We start from the raw sequence: 21353 nt of genomic DNA, 5'->3' as shown, positions 1-21353 counted from the left end.
TGCATGCATACGATTGTGAAACCGGTTATAAGTCCATGCACAGTCGTGTTTAAACGCAAACGCGCGCACACACACACACACACACACACAGCCTGGTGATACAACGGGACTCTGCGCTCCTGCGAAATGCTTCCGACTGAAACTCGGAACAAATGACAATTCATTCATTTTTATTTCCAATCATAAAGAAAGGCGGATATTTACTCGTGTTAAGTGCGCGGACATGTTTATTAACAGTCTGCATGACACGCTAAAGTTTGCTCACTTCCTGTGTAAACATCCTGCACATAATGTGGGTTATGTACCGAGCCGGTGTGTGGGGACATACCTGGATCCTGAAGGGATGAAGACTGGATCCTGAAGGGCTGTCTTTCCCAAAAAAAAAAAAAAAAAAAAAAAAAAAAAAAAAAAAGGTTTTCCAAAAATGACTAAAAACTAAAATGTAAAAAGAAAAAAAAATGCTCATGGAGAGTCCTAAAGGTGGAGGAGCGCGCGCACTCGAGCTTTTGAAGTTGAAAGTGAAGCGAAGGCGCGCGCGTGAAGCTGTAGCTATGAGCCTTGGTCTCGTGCGGACGCACGGAGACACGCCCCCTTCGTCCAATAATATTTCTCTCTCTCTATCTCTCTCTCTCTCTCTCTTTCTCTCTGTCTGTCTCTCTGTATCTTTCCATCCATCCATCCACGTCCCCTCTGTTCCATGTCACATCTCATCACATCGCAGAAAGAAAGTGTATGCATACTTACGTCATGCACGGCTACTTAGGGTCAACGAGATGATGTGCACGCGCGCGGTCTCTAATGAATGACTGACATTTATTGAAGTTGCATTAGGAATACCTGAACGTGACGGTGTTTTTCATTACTCTCTCTCTCTGTTCGTCTGAGCAGAATAAATGTACGCTAATGTTAAACAGACATACAGCTACTGACTGTCCTCGGTCACAAACCTGGAGAGTTAAAGGAATACTCCACGCTGAATAGCCTTGTAGTTTTCCACTACAAGCTTTCTACATTGCCCATAATGGTGCGGTTCAACTACCTGCTGATAGTGGTGCCAGTGAGATTTAGCCTTTGCATCATCTCTACCTCACACCGCCAGGGTTGGGGGTTCGATTCCCGCCGCAGCCCTGTGTGTGTGGAGTTTGCATGTTCTCCTCGTGATACAGGGGTTTCCTCCGGGTACTCCGGTTTCCTCCCCAGTCCAAAGACATGCATGGTAGGCTGATTGGCATGTCCAAAGTGTGTGTGTCCTGCGATAGGTTGGCACCCCATCCAGGGTGTCCCCCGCCTCGCACCCACCACCCCAGAGGTGCAAGAGGCCCCTGTCCATGTCCCATTCAATTTCAATTTTTATTTATTATTATATTTTGTTAACATTTTAATATAATTATAGTCAGTGAGTGACTATAATTGCATTGTTATTCCTCACACCTCTGGGGTTGGGGGTTCGAATCCCACAGAGCACAGTGTTTGTATGTTCTCCTGTGCTATGGGGGTTTCCTCCAGGTACTTCAGTTTCCTCTCCAGTCCAAAGACTGGATTGTTTTACTGACTTCTCTAAATTGTCCATAGTGTGTGCACGATTGTGCCCTGCAGTGGGTTAGCACTCTGGCCAGGGTGTCCCCCACCAGTACAAAGGCTGGATGGATAGCATTTTTCCGAATATATGTGTTCAATACATGTGTATTGACTTCTAGGACAATATTTTACCATAATGTCCAGTCCTACCTGTCACCTCAGATGGGCTCATTAGGGTTAAAGTAGAGATTTATTAGCCTAATAATCTGCAGTTCGTTAATGAATCATTTTTGTTTTATCTGAGTCATGAGTGTTAAATTGCAAGCATAAATAGTTTATCACATAAATTGAAATTCTTTCTTGGAATCTGGACAAAGTGGAACTATAAATCCGCATGTGTGTGTTACTGTAGTGTGAGGTGAACTATACTGGTGAATCAAATGAATCAAAATTTAAAAAATAAAAAATAAAAAAATTCAATTCGCATAAATTGGTAGTTCGAAAGAATCGAATCAGTAAAGTGACTCATGATGTCCGTTGCCATCGCTGCTCCTGGGGAAAGTGTGTGGTGTTGAGAGCTGGACCGTGTAGAGCTGGTGGAAGTTCGCGTTTGTGTTGAGGCGCAGCGCCATCTCGTGAACAGACTGTAGAAGTTGCATTTATCGCACGGTCCACTTCATTAGCTGCTTTTTTAACTACAGTCACACGGTGGCGACAAACTCACAAAAAAGCTGCCTAATTTCACTCATATTGCATACTGCAATTCGTATGGAACTTAAATAAAACAATATATACACACTTTTTAAATAAATAAATAAATATAAGTTATGCCAAAGATTTATCTTAGAATTTCATTTCTAGTTGAGATTTTTTGGTTTAAACTTCTTTCTTTGTGTAACTATAAAGGGATAGAAAGTACAACATGTCCTTCTTTAGTAAGTAAAAAACAATATATTGTTGGCAAACTGCTGTTATATGAGTCGAATAATACACTCCAGGATGTGCTGTTTTGGGAAATTAGTCAACTTTGGGTTGGTAACAGTGACTCCACTTCACGTCAGGCAGCATCACACCACCCCATCGGTGATTATTTTCCTATAACAGCACACCATGTCATGTTTTATTCCTTACATAATACACATTGTGTCACTGTCATAAAATAAATAAATAATGTCTAAAGCACATATTATTTATGATTAGCATTTCCTATCAGTAATGCTCAGGTCCAGCTCCAGTGAAGCCATTCCCCCTTTCCATAGTTTTGTGTCATGTGTCTGTGAGCTTTTTTGACCTAGTTGAACTTTTTAAGTTTAAACTTCTTTCTTTGACATGTTGGTTTATTTTCACTTTGGTTACCGGTTTCCTTCATTACCCACAATGCTGTTTGATTGTTCTGTGCGGTGTTATTTAGAGAGATTAGCAGTGCTAGAGCACACATGATCATATTATTAATCATACAGTGTATTGTAAATAACAATTTGAAAAAAAGTGAGAATTTTTTTTTTACATTTGATATTTTTTATATCGTTTTGATACATTATGATTTTGATTGTTGTCTCGTTGCAGTATACACACTTAATTCAACTTGTATGTAATTCCTTTTTGTGTCATTTTTTACTTCTTTAATAAAATAGACATCTTTCTTTGCTTTTTTCCAAGAATACATGTTTTCCGCACTCACCCGTACAGATCTGCCCTTAGAAACATTCGCCATCAGAAACTGTATTTTTCTCACGCTTGCCACACTTTTGATGATATAAAGTTGTTGCTACTTCTTCAGCAGATCTGCATATTATATGTTTCCATCAGTTACTGTTATGCAAATCTCCTGAGTTTCTGAAAAGTCAGCAGGAAGGAAGCATTGTACGATTTCTTTCTGCTGACTTTTCAGAAATCAATGTAAAATAGGAAACTGTATGGTTCCATGAACTGCACGTTTTGTTTTCCACGCTCCCAGTCACCTGAGTGATATAATCCGGTAATTATTCAATTCTTAATAAAGTGTGTCGGGTTTATCAAAGCAACAAAAGCTCACAGACACATGACACAAAACTATGGAAAGGGGGAATGGGTTCACTGGAGCTGGACCTGAGCATTACTGATAGGAAATGCTAATCATAAATAATATGTGCTTTAGACATTATTTATTTATTTTATGACAGTGACACAATGTGTATTATGTAAGGAATAAAGCATGACAGGGTGTGCTGTTATAGGAAAATAATCACCGATGGGGTGGTGTGATGCTGCCTGACGTGAAGTGGAGTCACTGTTACCAACCCAAAGCTGACTATTTTCCCAAAACATTATTTTCCCATAAAATTATGCCAATTATATGACAGCCAACACTATATTGTTTTTTACTTACTAAAGAAGGGCATGTTGTACTTTTTATCCCTTTATGGTTCCATGGTCTAGAATGTCTATGAAACAAGCGCTACCTTATGTTAGAGCAGCTATAAACAGATATTCCCTCACCTGACACTTTTTGTCTCTTTTGTGAAAGAAAACATATGCAGCTTGTCATGTTATGAAGAAGCACAACGTCCTCTGTCCTGAAGACTTTCCTGTGATGGAAAGCGTATTCTATTACTGCTTTACCTCTGAAACGTGCAAAGCGCTGACACAGGAGACTCCTTCCACAAAATGCGAAATAAACATCTCCTCTGAGTAAACCTCACTATGCAAACAATTATGTTCATGTGGAGCGTCCATCATACACGTCCTTCTGTTATTTGTTACTATAGAAACAATAACTTCTTGCAGATGAAGCTTCTCTCAGAGCTGATGTCACAGAAAATTAATCAACAGCTTCTGACCAATCAGAATCAAGAAATCAAAAGGGTTGTGCTATGAATATCTGTATACTGCATTGAAAGTGCAGTGTAAATACAGATACAGTGTATTATTATTATTATTATTATTATTGTTGTTGTTGTTGTTGTTGTTGTTGTTGTTCATCCTTCACGATGAGGAAGTACAGTGTAAGACACAGACACACACAAACACACACACACACACACACACACAAACACACACACACACACACACACACAGCTTGTGGTTTGTATGATTTATTATTAAAATGAGCTTTTAACAAGGTTGTTCTTCCCTCCGACACACTTTTCATCTGAGTCGTGGGGTTGCATTGACTTTGTTGAATCTTTCTCATCAACACAGCAGCACACCACTGAGAGCACAAACACATCCAGACCTCTGGAACAGTCTCAAATGCTTTCTTTTCTTTTTTCTTCACAACACAATGAACAGCCCTGAGACTGCCTCTCTCCACTGTAGATCCATTTCTTCCGACAAGGTAAATATTAACTTTAAACAAACAAACAAAAACAAATTGTACATCATTTACATATCGGTAATCATAAAGCTTACATTGTGTGTGTATGTGTGTGTGTGTTTGTGCACATGAATAACAATATTAGATTCATTCGTATGTGTGTGTGTGTGTGTGTGTGTGTGTGCACATGAACAAGAATTTTAGATTCATCCGTATGTGTGGATATGTTGTGTCTAGGACAATGATTCTCATTTCCTGGGGTCTGGAGTTACAGATGTGTGTGGGACAGGTTTTTAAACTCCATGCTTGTCAGCATCCAAAGGAATTCTAAACAAATCTCGCCCACTCCAGCAAATATTTGCTAATAAACATACTTGCTTGTGCGTCCCAAAATCTAAACGAGTAAGTCATTTAAACCACAGCGCTAAAGCATTTAAATGACACAGCCCGTTGTTTATTTTTCTAGAACAGCACATCTGGAAAAGTGTTTTCTTCCCCATGTACCAATGCAGTTTACTTACACCCATGCTAATATTTTTTGGTTTATTAAAAATTAACGCAACATGCTTTATTTTTTTAATCCGTTTACAGTTACATTTAACGTCGTCAGGTGTTATCGGGTCTAAACAGTCACTCCCTCACTAGCCTCTTTCATGATCCTCATGTTCCTCAGTCCTGAAGACTTTACCATGGAGTAAAAGTTACTGACTGTTACTATAGAAACTATAACGTTTCTGTTAGATTCCTTCAATAAGTAAACGTGGAAACTTCACCATAAAAAATGAAACATCTTTCTTTGTTAAATAAGACGTCCTTAAAGCTGTTTATTACGTCTTAGATTATGTACGTCATCTGCAACACGAGTGCCTGTGACTGTTCTGTTACTATACAGGGTGTCCCAAAAGTCTCCATACACAGGGGAACTGAACACTTTTTAGCAAAATGTCTTCCAAAATTTTCCATAATTAGTTTATATGACTTTTTTTTTTTTTCTTCAGATCGCCTTTAACAACACCTTTGTGACAAGGAGAACGTATTGAAATCATTCTCATGGCTGGATGGGAAAGCTGTCGCAAGGTTGCAATGGACTATAACAGGAAACATGGCGAGCACAACACAACACAACATGACACTGGTTTATTTGTTAACTTATTAGCAAATTCAAAAAGACTGGAAGTGTCGCAGACCGACCGAGAAGAACATCCCACAAGACGTCCACGAACGCCGTGTTCTTAGACTCCAGGACCAGGAATGAGTTTCACTGCTGTGTTGTGTATTTCCCAGTAACATGACAGAGGATGTTACCAGCAAATAAAGTATCCAACAAAACTGTAAATAAACACACACACACACACACACACAAACAAACAAACAAACAAAAAAACCCCAAACAAGAACAGTCAGGGGGTAGTTCACAAAGCAAAGAAACCATTTTGTTAAACTGTACATGAAATGGCTTTGTGTTTACAACTGTGTTCATTCTTTTACATAAACTCCCATATTGTTTTCTGAAGGAATATATATATATATATACATTATGGTATATGGTAAATGGTCTGCACTTATATAACGCTTTTTTAACCTTAGCAGTACTACAAAGCGCTTTGCACTGGTTCTCATTCACACACACACACACACACACACACACACACACACATCAATGGTAGCAGAGCTGCCATGCAAGATGCTAACTTGCCTTCGGGAGCAACTTGGACAGTGGACACTTCAGCATGTGGAGTCATATGGAGTCATATATGAACCATCAACCCTACGATTAGTGGACAACCCGCTCTACCACCTGAGCCACAGCCGGCCCAGTATTATTGCAGTAGGCAAACAATTTGCATGCAAGACCAACTTTATTTTAAATATATAGAGTGTCTAACACAAGACTTTAGTTTTATATGTGTCCTTTCTATTTATATTCATATGGTAGCTCAGCGTTTAAGACGTGGGACTTATGATAGGAAGGTTATGAGTTCGAATCCCAGCACTGACAAGCTGTCACTATTGGGCCCTTGAGCAAGGCCCTTAACCCTCAACTGCTCAGATGTATAAATGAGATAACTGTAAGTTGCTTTTGATAAGTGCGTCTGCCAAATGCTGTAATGAAATGTAATATAATTCAGGTGAAAAACTGAATAAGTACTGTGTGTAAGTGCTAATATAAATCAAGCAGCCTTAAGCTTCAGATCCTTGTCTTGTCAGACACATGCGCACACACGTATATGTATACTGAGGTCCTGAAGTCTGAGCCCAGGCCCCCCGTACTGTAGGATAAGTGGTCTAGAAAATGGATGGGTAGGATATATATTATATATATATATATATATATATATGATGTGTTTTTCAAATTGAAAGTCACTAGCCAGATAGCTACACTATAAGAACAACGATATGGAGGTGACAGCTGGTGAAGTAGCCTACTGGAGTTTACTGCAAAACAAAAGAAGATCAGGATTTATAATATAAGATGTAATTCTCCTCTATTATCAACATGTTCTGTGAATCATTTTCAGTGGAACTGTTATAAAGGTATTTTATGGAAACATTATTAATATGGAAAGATTGTTTGGTTGTGCCTTAAATGATTCAATAACAAATTCACATCATCACCGCTCCTACTGCTGTCTGACATCCACCTGAAATGCACGAGCACCTCACACTTCCCGGTTGAATTATACAGATCAGAAAAACAATGATTTTATTTGGTATATTTCCTCATGCCAGTGAAATGAGTTTCTTTGTTATGTCACCCCCAGCACAACACGACCTGCTTCCGAATCATTGTTAGATGCGAGTGCAATTTACATCAAGTGCAGCACAGAGTAGTTTATTTGAACCCGTATTTCAGACCACAGTCAAGCCAGGCGCGGTAAAAACCTGAGTGCAAGTATACACACCACTTTATGGATAGTTGATTGGAAATAAAAAAGTGGGGGAGAAAAATGTCCCACTCTGCAGTTTTAGTACAGCAGCGTGAGGTGTGTTCTCACGTGCTGTACAATTGTGGTCGCTGCACTACGGAGCTGCTGTGAATTCTGGATTGTGTGAAAATGTTGAGTAGTAGTGTAGGCCTGCTGCAGGCCGTTTCACTACTATTTTTTCATACAGTTCATACAGGCCAAATGAAATGAGGCTGCGGGCTGGATTTGGCCCCGGGGCCTTGTGTTTGATACATTTGATATAAGTGGTATAAGCAGTTTCTTATCGCACTCGGACCACCAGGGGGCTCCGTAAATTTTTTAAATAAACGTAAAAAAAAAAAAAAAAAACATTTACTATCACCTGGTGAAAGGAGGCTCCCTTATGGTGTGAAAAGAGCAGAAACTGCAACTTATCTAAGTCAATTTGGTATCTAACCTAACTAATGTGAGAAGATCCCAAAGCAGTGGGGCAAAAAGAAAAAAGTGCAGAGAAGAAAAAAGTAGAATATGAGAAATTTTTTCCAAACCACTGTTAAAAAACAAAAAACAACAACAACAACAACAAAAAAAAACAACAATGCTATATAATTAGATTTAGGTCATTTGTTTACTTGTGCTTGAAAAAGTTAGCAGCCAACCAGCTAGCTAGCTAATTAGTATCTGTTGTAAGTGTTAGGCTAAAACGCGTTAAGGTGCTAGCCCATTACTACTGACTATGACAGCAGTAGCCTGCTGACTCATCCAAAATAATGACGTATTAATTCTGTTCATTCTTGCATATAAAATAATATGATTGGTGTTGGATGAGGGCCTCTGAGTAGGTAAGCTGTCACTCACATCCCACAAATGTTCAGAAACAACCCTGATTAACAACCAAGATTAGATTCATTCATCAATATTTTTGGGATGAAAATCTGCACCTACACTGGCTCTTTGTGGACAATGTTGTAGACCTTTGAGATCACATTGGGGGTATTGTAGAAGGCTTTCAAGGGACTTTGACTAAAAAATGCTTTGACTGGGACATTTAGACAGAACCCAAAATTGACCAGTGGAGCATCGTTGGCTTTGTCTTCTGTGTGGGAGAAATGCAGATCAGAAGAGTACCAGCCAATCACAGGCTCACATTAGTGCTCTCCAAATGTCAAACGTTAAATAGCCAAATCACCATAGCCTCCATCTGATGTACAGTTGTAAATTTAATAAAGTGCTAACCAAAAACCTGCACCAAGCTAAACAACGCTAGCTTACGGTGACTGCCGAGTTTTATACAGCTGAAATTGTGGAAATGTTCAGAGTTTGCTCAGGGAATTCAAAAGAACCGAGTTTTTGGTTGTTATGAACACTGCTCACCTCCAAGCAACTCAACTCTTCCATTCAACTCTTCAACTCTTCCTGTGTTTCTCAATCCTGCTCATGAGGTACTACCGCACTACACATTTTGTTGTTTTTCCTGCTCCAATCTCACCCGATTCAATATTAGCTAATTAACAAGCCAGTATAGGTGAATTAATCAGTCCCTCCAGGATTTCCTGATCGCAGAAATTAGAGCAAAATCAAGCAAACTCTGCAATATTCTGAGGAGCTTGCAATTTTTCAAAATTACTGCAGATTTTCTGTGGATTCGGGCCAAGACACATCATGTGATGTCATCATAACACACACGCCTTCTTCGATTCATCTGCGTCGAACATGACTACAGCTATACGGTCTCACTTACCAACACACATCACTGTGAAGGACCTGCAGAACAATTTCCTGCAATTGCAATTTTGAAAAAAGCTGCAAAATCAAGCATTTTTGGATCACAAAAAAACTCGAAATTCTGTATGGACTGATTAGAGAAGAGAAAACACCAAAGTGTTTAGGATGGAACTACTCCAGCACCAGCATTGAGAAACATTGATCAATCCTATCATGTTACACAAGCAGAGGTTCAAGAAGATGTGGTGACTTGTTTCAGAGGTTTCATTCTTCCAGGTTAGTAGCTTTCAGGTTAGTAGAAATTGGGAATAAAGCGAGAGAAACTAGGGTAAAAATCCATGTATTGCATGTAGAGAACAGTGTTACAACTCAGAGTCTACGTATTTAAGCACATTTATAATCTGCCCAATTTCAATGATGAACATGATGTGTACGAACCCCACTGACCTTACTGAGAAACCTAGACACACATACAGAGCCATTTTATACAAAATATTCACCAGTCAGCAGAAAATAATCTTCTCTTATTCAACCAAAAACCCACATGACCTCCCTCATGATACATTCATAAAGTTAAAGCTAACATTCCTTAAATTGAACACTTCATATGCCACTGAAATGGATGTGTTACAGTATGACTTCAAGCGCTGTAAAGGTTATGTCTAAAATGAGAGCTGTTTTGTGCTTTCTACCATGTGCACAGCACGCAAACGTTACTAATATGCATTTACTATATATGATCAACAAGTTTCAAACAAAAGTCCAATTCGGTTCATATAATAAACCCCTTAAAGTCCCAGAATTCCATTCCTCAACTATACACCTTTCCTACTGGCCTTAGTTACTGTAGTTACTGAATTAAGAATTTAAGAAAATTAAGAAAAACCCTTTATAATAATAATAATAATATGAAACAAATTGTGGTTAAAGGATAATAATCAACAACAGGGTGGTGTGACGCGACCTGGCGTAAAGCGAAGTTACTGTTACAACCAAATAAAGTTGATTCTTTTCCAATAACAGCACCTTCTGAAGTGTTTCATTCCTCTTATACCACAGCAATTGGCCAACACTAACACAATTTTTTTTTTTGTTAAAAAAACTATACATTGTACTTTTTATCTATTCATAGTGATGTTGAATGTTGTGGAACGTCCACAAGGCAAGTTAATTCCTGTTATCACTTACGTTATAGCAACTATAAACAGTCTTTCCCTGGGCTCCTGAGTGGCACAACAGAAAGGCGTTCACCCTACCGTCCGGTGATCGCGAGCATGAGTCCCGGCGATGCAACGAGTCCAAGACAACAAAACTGGCCGTATAATGTACTATAAGAGTAATGACTAAATAATAAGCTGGGACTTTAAGGGGTTAATATAGGCTTAACTGCTTTTTGGCATTCCGAAGAGGTGAGACTTTTTTAAATCCCATTTCAGCCAGGTGAGAGGAGCAATCAGGACAACCAAATGTAAAACATTTCTATACAACACAAACATAAGGAAAAAAAAAAAAGTAACAATTTTTTTTCTCTAAAGTTTACAATATAAAATTCAAGTGCAATTAAAGTTCCAAATATTAGTTACAAAACAAAAGTGTAACTCTATAGTAACCCAATGTTACCAGCAGGTAGTCTTTATCTTGTTATACATGGTTTTTAAATCATCTATTTCTCTTTGTTCAAACACTGTTGTTCACCTTTAGTCCATGTTCATAAACTAATTCCATTCGCCATACTGAGACTATTTTGTTTTTGGAAATAAAATAAAATAAAATTAAGTGCACACCAGTCATTTCTAAACGCAATCTTGTGCATGTCTGGGGCATGAACGAATTTTTTTTTCATACTAACAATATGTTTGTATGAATGTACGCCTGCAGGGCACAGGTGTAACACACATACGCAAATACACATGCATACGTACATACATATACAAATATAGAGATATTAAACATCTGGGAAAATTGGGTCTCTGCGAGTTGTAGCACATATAAATATTCAAAAGCATTTTTAAAAAATCCCAAAGCAAAATATAAACAATGGAACAACAACAAAAAATAGGCTTATAAAGGAAATATAAAAGTGAGACTCCAGAGAAGAGGTAGGAGGAAGACCAGACCTCCACTTTGTGTTGCAGTGAGGCATTCTGGGATTTAGCTAGCGAGTGGAAACACTCCAGAGGGACGCAGACAGAGAAAATCAGCCGAATGAAGGGGAAACGGAGGTGTGTGAAAGGAGATGAGGAGAAGACGAGGAGTTGGGGAAGGAAAGAGCAGCGCTGCAGGTTTCTATTTGTAAGGCCGTAGAAACCTGGTGACTTTGGAGCGTAGAAGCTTGATGAAGGAGCGAGGGAACATCTCTTTGGACTCCTGAACTGTGTACTTGAAATAGTTATGAGGGTGAGCCAGGACGTCAAACAGAGCCTTAATCAGCTTCTTATCCTGAAAAAAAGAGAAACAGAGTTTAAACCCAAACCTATTAAACCTACACAAGCATGCTATTCTCAAATCAGATTGGTCAGAAGGTGGTGATTCAGTTTTTTAAATAACAGCAGCTCTGACAATTTCAAGCCACAGCTTTACACTAACTAAAGAATCTGGTGAGGGAATGAGGGGTTATAGCTGCTATAACATAGCTGATTAACCTCTTTAGGGATGTTCCACAACATTAAATGTTACTATAAATGCAAAAATTTGATGTGCCATTCTAAGTTAAATAAAAATAGAACTTTTTGGCAAATTGCTGTGGTATAAGATGAATAAAACACTTCAGGACGTGCTGGTATGGGAAAATAATCAACTTCGGAGTGGCACCAGTAACTCTTCATCACACCGACTCCATTGTTGATTATTTTCCTAAACCAGCAGGTCTCCAAGCATTTTATTCCACACTTAATCCCTGATTAGATGTAATGATAGACAATTCTTTGTGACTTCCTGCAAAATTCTAAAGTTTTAATACAAACAATTACGGTACCATCAAAAACTGCAGGATGATAGTGGAAGGAATCAAAGTTCTTACTTTTAAGATCTCCTGGTGATTCTCTGATGCGTAGAGTCGACCATCTCGAACAATGTCCTCGATGAGCTGCTGGTAATCCTCTGGCACACACACAAAACATAAACATGTTAAAAGGATGCTTACATACAGGTGTATCGGAAAAAATCAGAATATCGTGGAAAAGTTCATTGTTTCCGCAATAATTCAAAAAGTGGAAATTTCATATATCCTAGATTCATTACATATAAAGTCAAATATTTCAAGTCTTTTTTGTGTTAATCTTGATGATTACGTCTTACAGCTCACGGAAATCAAAAATCAAGTAACTCAAAATATTACAATAAAGAATTTATAATAGAGAAATGTCGACATTCTGAAAAGTATGGCGTTAATTTATGCACTCGATACTCGGTTGGGGTTTTAATCCTTTTGCATGAATGACTGCATGAATGCGGCATAGCATGGAGGCGATCAGCCTGTGGCACTGCTGAGGTGTTCTGGAAGCCCAGGTTGCTTTGATGGCGGCCTTCAGCTCGTCTGTATTGTCGGGTCTGGCGTCTCTCATTGATTCTCTATGGGGTTCGGGTCAGGAGAGCTGACTGGACAATCCAGCACAGTAACACCACGGTCTGCAAACCAGATACTAGTAGTTATGGCACTGTGGACAGGTGCCGAGTCCTGCTGGAAAAGGAAATCAGCGTCTCCATAAAGCTGGTCAGCAGATGGAAGCATGAAGTGCTCTAAAATCTCCTGGAAGACGCTGCACTGACTCTCGACTCAAGAAAACACAGTGGAGCAACACCAGCAGATGACCTGGCAACCCAAATCATCACTGACTGTGGAAACTTCACACTGGACTTCAAGCAGCTCGGATTCTGTTCCTCTCCACTCGTCCTCCAGACTCTGGGACCTTGATTTCCAAATGAAATGAAAGATTTACTTCCTTCTTCCCCGTGATTATGATCGTGTACTGAACCAGACTGAGAGATTAAAGCCTCAGGAAACCTTTGCAGGTGTTTTGAGTTAATTCGCTGATTAGAGCTTTTCTCAGGACGACATTTCTGCATTATAAATTCTTTATTCTAATATTTTGAGATACTGGATTTTTATTTCCATGAGTTGTAAGCTGTAATAATCAAGATTAAAACAAAAAAACGGCTTGAAATATTTCACTTGAATTAAATTATTTGGAAAAAATGACGTTTTCCATGATATTCCATTTTTCTGAGATGCACCTGTGTTGCTTATTTCAATAAGCAAAAAAAGCAAAATTATACTGAGTGTCTGATAAATGTTCCTAACCTACATAGAGTTTCCCTAACAAAAAAAAATCTCATAAGAACTGTTTTTAATAATTTTTTTTTCTCTTTGTGGCAAAATTATTGATGCTCCCAAATAATATATTAAATAAACGGAAATTGTCAGCCTAAAACAAAGTTAAGTATTGTTTAAATCTTTCAAGAGTGCTTTCGAACTATACACATTTGCTGGTTGGATCAGGGAACGTGGGGGTTCGTAAGTAAGTAAGGACCTGGATGAATAGAGTCCAAATTGCAGGGGTTTTTTTTAAGACATTTCAACCTAGAACATAAAAATATATTGGTCGTCTAAAGATGGGGAGAAGAGATGTCTCACCATCGTAGGTGACATAGGGAACTTGAAACCCCTTGCCGCTGTTGCCCTCATTGGACTTGAACTGGATCCAGAGCTTGCGGGAGCGGGAGGTGAAAGCGATTGGCCTCTCGTACGTCTGACACGTCTCGTAGGTGGTTATGGATGTGGGCTGGGCTAAGAAAAAAGAACGAGGAGTTGAGCGAGTCACTGAATATCAATTGCTGAGAGAGCTGACTGTTTCGATAACCTAATATATAACACGTAAATACTAAATAACAAATGCTACATAACTTCAGTAAATACTAAACAACATATATGACACAATAATAACTGTTAAATAATATAAACGTCACATAATAATAAATATTACGTCATGTGAATAAATACTAAATATCAAACAGGACATAATAATAAATAAATACTAACAATAGTAACAATAAATACCAAATAACTAAATAAATATTACATAATAAATAGCTAATAATAATTAATTCTAAATAACAAATGACACAATAATACATACTAAATGACAAATACTACATAATATTAAATACTAAATATCATAAATACGCCCTACACAAGTCCTTGAGAAAAATTAAGTAAACCTACATAGACATTTACAAAGTTATATTCCAACAGTTGTCAGATATTATACAAGCTACTTATGTCAATACTTATGTTAAGTTAAGCTGACATATCATCTGATATAAGGTTGACATAAGGTTATGACAGTGTTTTTCACTGTGACTGGTTTTCAAATGTTATGACAGCTTACTTCTGGTATGTCTGGGTCACATCAGCGTAATAATGAGATGCCAATGTGATTCTGAACAAGCCTTTATAAATGTTTATGTAAGTTTGTCATTTGTTAAGTATCTGAATATAAGGCTTATAAACGCTGCCCTTAAATAAATTGTTACGACTTAGATACACAAGTCAAGTGCTACACGTACAGCTTTTCCTCATGACCAGCACGTCCCCACACTCGTCCTCGATAGGGAGGAAGATCTCGGGCACCACAATGAGGATCCGCCTCTTGTTGGGAGGGTTGATGGTCCACACACAGTCCACGTTAGAAGGATAATCTCCGGGATAGTTAGGGGACTCGATATAACCCATAAAATCCCCCAGCTCACCCCCACACATTTGATCTATACAGAGGAAACCAATCCTGTCATGTATATACAGCATGTCAAGCAGATCAATGATCCACTCTCAAACAAAACCAGTCAAAATGATTAGCACCCTTCAGTAGAATGCAGAAATATGATTGTGTAAAATAAATCTTTGGAGAAGCATTTGGTGAAATAATTCACATTTTCTATAATTTTATAATAAATAAGAAATTTTATTTATAAGAACAATTCAATAAGAATTGTTTTTAATATAGTATTTTTGTTGTTGTTGTTTTTAGGGCAAAATTATTGAAATCCCTAAAAAATATTTAAAATAAATACAAATTGTCATTCTTATTATTTTTTAAATTGCTTTCAGTCTCTAGAAACTGTGCTTCCTTTATTGTTTAACTGAGGTGTAAATAAGACCACAATGCGGAAAACAAAAGAACTTTCATCAAAACATACTAAAATACCATCGGATACAATCAGGGACATAGCAAAAATGTTTTATAAGCCTGGAACCATTTAAAAAATGTGAAGAAAATGTCATTTTGGGGGTGCGGCTAAATTTAAAACCAGCGTTTAACAGAAACATAATTCCATTTTAATTAAAATGTTTTTAAAAATAAATTGTAAACGTAAATTAAAACTCACAACATGCCTATAGGTTCAAGCTCAAAAAGCATGTATACAGTCATTTTTGCTCATTTTAATCAAAGGGTGCCAAAAATTCTGAAGTGTACCAAGCACATTCTCAAATGTGCTGCAAACCACACTTCCTTTATTAATCTCATGATATTTTTATCTCTGTCTTTTTGTTTTTTTCTCTACAGATTGCCTTACTCTTGCACTGCGTGACGTTTGTAGCTCCATCAAAGTCAGTGGTGGTGTTTCCAGGACAGGTGACGCAGTAATTCTGCCCAAACTCAGACTGATAAGTACCAACAGGACAACGGATACAACGGTGTGTGCTGGAGTTGTAGTAGTGTCCTGAAGCACAGTGCACTGTTCCCACACACGCACACACACACACACACACACACACACACACACACACACACACACACACACACACACAGAAAGCAGGATCATTAGACAGTAACAAGGCAAAGCAGTATTAAATGAGATGTAAAAGGATTGTCTTACGTCTTTGTGTACACATGCTTTTTCTCTCTCTTTCTATGTTATATAAGGCACAAAAGAAGTATGGAAGACTATAAAGAGGAGGATGCAGACAGCAAATGATGTGTATGGGGATTACAAGAACTAAATTGTCCTGTTTCAATTATTGACAATAATGTAATGGTTGGTGAATTGTTATGGAAGAAGAGGAATAATGCAGGACGTGCTGTTAGAGGAAAATAATCAGCTCTCGAGGTGATAGTAATGCCACTTTGCATTGGGTTTCCCATCATCGATTATTTTCCCATAACAACATGCCCTGTCATGTTTTATTCCTTATGAGGCATTTCTTCCGGCAGCCATTTTTCTGTCTGTATTTTGACACCTGCGCAGTAACACTTTACGACATTTGCATTGCTCCGACACAGTGACCCTGATTTTTCTATTTTAAAGTGGTTTTAGAGAACACCAATTTAGAGAAACTGCTTGTAATTAGGGGTGTAAAAAAATTACTCAAATTAATAAAGAAAGTGTCTGTGATACGCTCTAGGGATCAATCTACAAGCCAAGATCCAGTTTGAAGGGATCTGGATCAATCTACTTTAGGGATCAATTTACAAGGCAAGATCCAGTTTGAAGGGATCTGGATCAATCTACATACCAAGATCCAGTTTGAAGGGATCTGGATGAGTCTACTTTAGGGATCAATCTACAAGTCAAGATCAACTTTTGAAGGGATCTGGATCAATCTACGTTAGGCATCAATCTACATACCAAGATCCAGTTTGAAGGGATCTGGATCAATCTACGTTAGGGATCAATCTATAAGTCAAGATCCAGTTTGAAGGGATCTGGATCAATCTACTTTAGAGATCAATATGCCAAGATCCAGTTTGAAGGGATCTGGATCAATCTACTTTAGGGATCAATTTACAAGCCAAGATGCAGTTTGAAGGGATCTGGATCAATCTACTTTAGGGATCAATTTACAAGGCAAGATCCAGTTTGAAGGGATCTGGATCAATCTACGTTAGGGATCAATCTACATACCGAGATCCAGTTTGAAGGGATCTGGATCAATCTACGTTAGGGATCAATCTATAAGTCAAGATCCAGTTTGAAGGGATCTGGATCAATCTACTTTAGAGATCAATATGCCAAGATCCAGTTTGAAGGGATCTGGATCAATCTACTTTGGGGATCAATCTACAAGCCAAGATCCAGTTTGAAAAGAAAGGGCAAATGGCTAAAAACGGTTATTGTTGCGTTTTGTGATATTGTTACATATTGTTATATGTTATTTAACTTCCAGAAAGTCTATTTCCGTTATCAATCGTGTCATAGCAGCTATAAACAGTTGTTCCCTCACCAGCCTCTCTTTTTTTCTCTTAACAAGTTAACAAGGCAAAAAGAACAACATTTTCATATTAACAAAGAAAGCAGGACGCACTAGCCTGAAGACGCTCTCATGGTGGAAAAATTGAACTGAAATGAATCATATTAGATTGGAGTTGAACTGAATCATATCAGCGCTGAAGTGAATCATATCACATCAGTAGTGAAGTGATGTATATCAAATTGTTGCTTGGTTGAATGAATCGAGATGTGTCTGAGAGAGGGCGATTTAAAAATGTAGAGATTGGTGTGTTACCTTTGGCTTCACAGTCTCTGAAAGAGGTGCTTCCTATGTGTTTGGTCATGAGTCCTCCTCCACAGGGGAAGCAGAGCACACGCCCACGCTCCTGCTGGAAAGTTCCTAGTGGACACTGCTGGCACGGCTGGAAACCATCGGCAGAGAAATGACCAGCAGGACACAGACCTATAACCACAACATGATGTAGAATAATGAGCAGATTCCCGATAATGGAAGGAAGGAAGCGCAGTCAGTGTTCGGCATAGGTTCCAAGCCATTTTTCTGAAAAGCCTCGACATTTACATATTAATACCTGAGATGAAGTCATTGACGTTGCGTAATCAATGATACTGATTTCTGCCATTTCAATCAATCCCTATAATCAGTGCTTGGTATTAACATTACAATCCCGATCATTGATTTGACACACACACACCTCCACACTCAGAGACGTTCTTGGCCCCTGTAATGCTCTGGGTTTCGGCAGCGGGACACGGCTCACAGGACAGCTGACCCTCTGTGTCCTGATAGGTTCCGGGTGGACACTGGACACACCTGTCTTGCTCGCCACTGTAGAATGTCCCTACACCACAGCTGACTGGGAGACACACAGCACAGTCATAAGATCAGTGTTTTCAAATGAGACAAACCAAAGAACCCTTAAGGTTACCAGACGGAACTTTCTGATACCTACTAATCGTTAAAAACAACCTGGATGACTAAAACACACAACCAGCCTCATGTTCAACAATACCTACCACACTTTCCCTTGGTGAGGACCTGACCCGTGCTACAGCTCTCGTCTGTCTCCGGTGGACGGACGGCACGTTGCGCCACCTCGTACGCTGAGCCTGAAAACTGGATATAGAACTGCTGCTTAATGATGGACTTCCTCAGGGTGCGCAGTGTGTTCTGCAGCCTCTGCTTCGTCTTCTCTCGCACGCAATCCACATTACACGTTTCTGCCACACAAAACAACACGCACTCTTATTTCATTTCACTTTAGTGCTTCATTTTCATTCAGGTGCAATTATTTTATATGTGACAAAAGGAACAGCTCACTTGTGACTTCTAAATGAGAATCCTGTATTTGTTTTAAACCCCGCCCCTTTTTGTAATTACAGGTTACCACAAGGTCACAAAATTACCGTTATAATGCCGTTTTCTTATGTCTTATTTTCGTGCTTGGGCCTTAATCAGTAAGATCAGTTATACCAGATAGCTGGTGTAGAGTAAAGCTGAACACACACCTGAGGCCTCCTCCTCCTTCATTTCCATCTCGAACTCAGCAGTGATGTGTGAGACCTCTTTAGTCGGAGACTTTCGCCCTCGCCGGCGCTTTTTAGAAGACTCACACTTCAGATTTACAAACGTCACCTGGCAGTCATCTGTGCAGGGAAACTGAGCTCCTGAGGAGAGGAGAGGAGAGGAGAGGAGAGGAGAGGAGAGGAGGGGAGGGGAAGAGAGGAGAGGAGGAGAGGACAGGAGCAGAGTGGAAGAAAGGAGAGGAGGAGAGGACAGGACAGGAGAGGAGGAGAGGAGGAGAGGAAAGGAGAGGAGGAGATGAGAGGAGAGGAAAGGAGAGGAGGTGATGAGAGGAGAGGAAAGGAGAGGAGGTGATGAGAGGAGAGGAAAGGAGAGGAGGAGAGGAGAGGAGAGGAAAGGAGAGGAGGAGAGGAGGAGAGGAAAGGAGAGGAGGTGATGAGAGGAGAGGAAAGGAGAGGAGGTGATGAGAGGAGAGGAGAGGAGGAGATGAGAGGAGAGGAAAGGAGAGGAGGTGATGAGAGGAGAGGAAAGGAGAGGAGGTGATGAGAGGAGATGAGGAGATGAGAGGAGAGGAAAGGAGGAGGTGATGAGAGGAGAGGAGAGGAGGAGATGAGAGGAGAGGAAAGGAGAGGAGGTGATGAGAGGAGAGGAGATGAGGAGATGAGAGGAGAGGAAAGGAGGAGGTGATGAGAGGAGAGGAGAGGAGGAGATGAGAGGAGTAAAAGGAAAAGAGAGAAGCAGAAAGACATAAACAGAAAAGGATAGAAAGGAAATAAGGGAAATAATGGAGAAATAAGGAAAGTAATAGAGTGGAGAAGAAAGGATAAAAGCAGAAAGGAAAGAAAAACAAGCAGAAAGGAAAGGAAGAAAAGGAAATTAATATAGACGAGAAAAAAGGAAAAGATAAATAAAAGAAAGGAAAGAAAAGGATAGAATGGATAGAAAGGTGAAAGGGAAATATTGGAGAGGAAAGAAAATAGAATACAGTGGTGAAGAAAGGAGGAAAAAAGGAAAGGGAAGATAGGGGATAGGAAAGAAAAACAATTAAGTAAAGGAAAGAAAAAGGGAAGGGAAGGAAAACAAGCAGAAAGGAGAGGAAAGAAATATAGAGGAGAAAAAAGAAGAAAAAAGGAAAAGAGAAATAACAGAAAGAACAGGATATAAACGATATAAAAGGAAATAATAACGATGGCTCTTCCCTATCCGTATCCCACAATAAAAAGACAGGGTTTGTTGTGTTATTTGGACAGGTCACCTTGCAGGCCCTGCTTGGCCCCATCTCGATGCTTCTCTCTGTTGCGTGGCCTCAGGTGACACTTCGCGTCCTTGATCTTGAACCGTGCCTTCTGTTTAACGGGCTGCGCCAGTGCCTCTGAGGGGCAGGACAAACACACGTCTTACACAATCATTCCAACATCCCGCCATCTCAAACAAACATCAGTCAAATATGAAATTCTTCAGAGGCTCATGGATTTCACAAGCTCATTCCATATCATTACAAACATGACAATCCTGGTAAACAGTAATAGGAAGGGAACGTGAGAGACAGAAAGACATTGAGGGGGTTTGAGGACAGTCTCTCTTTCCCCCTTACACAAAAATACACACACATACAGAGTGAACTCTGAGGGAACTGCGTGGGACACCTGAGGTGGAAAGCAGGTTGTGTATTTCATATCTGTCAGCGGAGACACAGCAGCCACAGTAGCGTCGTCCAACATCAAGAGCCGTCTGTGTGTGTGTGTGTGTGTGTGAGTGAGTGTGTGCATCTGTTTGTCTGAACACTGTGTTACTGTCCAAAATGTACAAAACCCCAATGGGAAATCTATAACTCAGCAACCAGGGGAACAGAAGGTCATAGAAGAGCTCATAAGAGTTGAAATTTGCAAAAAGTTAAATAACTGAACAAACATCGTTCATACGTAACCATTTATTCTGAAAAAATCCAGACAGACTTTTGTATCGACCACAGTGCAGAGACTGCGTTGGTCCATTTCTGATCAAATATCTATGGCAGTGTCGTTCAATTTCAGTGCAGCATCTTAGGGGAGTTAAACCACATCCCATGATACTCATCCACTGTCATGAAAATTTGCTAGGTCTGTTTGGGACAGATTTATAATATTCATTCACATGGTTTATTGTGGCTCCTCCCACT

General features: G+C 39.3%; 1 protein-coding gene across 2 annotated transcripts in view; it reads right to left on the bottom strand.

Moving 5' to 3' along the window:
- Window positions 1-9768: 9768 nt before the first annotated feature.
- scube1 (signal peptide, CUB domain, EGF-like 1) overlaps window positions 9769-21353 on the bottom strand; it is a 96624-nt gene continuing 85039 nt past the window's right edge. For both annotated transcript variants that reach the window (XM_017494655.2, XM_017494656.2), the window contains 10 exons: window positions 20451-20567; window positions 19180-19338; window positions 18688-18891; window positions 18366-18527; window positions 17948-18115; window positions 16018-16179; window positions 15010-15207; window positions 14078-14230; window positions 12464-12543; window positions 9769-11883 (listed from right to left, as the gene is read on the bottom strand). In XM_017494655.2, the coding sequence (XP_017350144.1) occupies window positions 11731-11883; window positions 12464-12543; window positions 14078-14230; window positions 15010-15207; window positions 16018-16179; window positions 17948-18115; window positions 18366-18527; window positions 18688-18891; window positions 19180-19338; window positions 20451-20567 (1556 nt within the window). In that variant the 3' untranslated portion in view covers window positions 9769-11730. The remainder of the gene's footprint in view (window positions 11884-12463; window positions 12544-14077; window positions 14231-15009; window positions 15208-16017; window positions 16180-17947; window positions 18116-18365; window positions 18528-18687; window positions 18892-19179; window positions 19339-20450; window positions 20568-21353) is intronic.

Source organism: Ictalurus punctatus, chromosome 19 (genome assembly GCF_001660625.3).
Source record: "Ictalurus punctatus breed USDA103 chromosome 19, Coco_2.0, whole genome shotgun sequence".
NCBI classification, from domain to species: Eukaryota; Metazoa; Chordata; class Actinopteri; order Siluriformes; family Ictaluridae; genus Ictalurus; species Ictalurus punctatus.
Note: the sequence above shows the minus strand (reverse complement) of the source record. Positions and strands in the feature narration are given on the sequence as shown.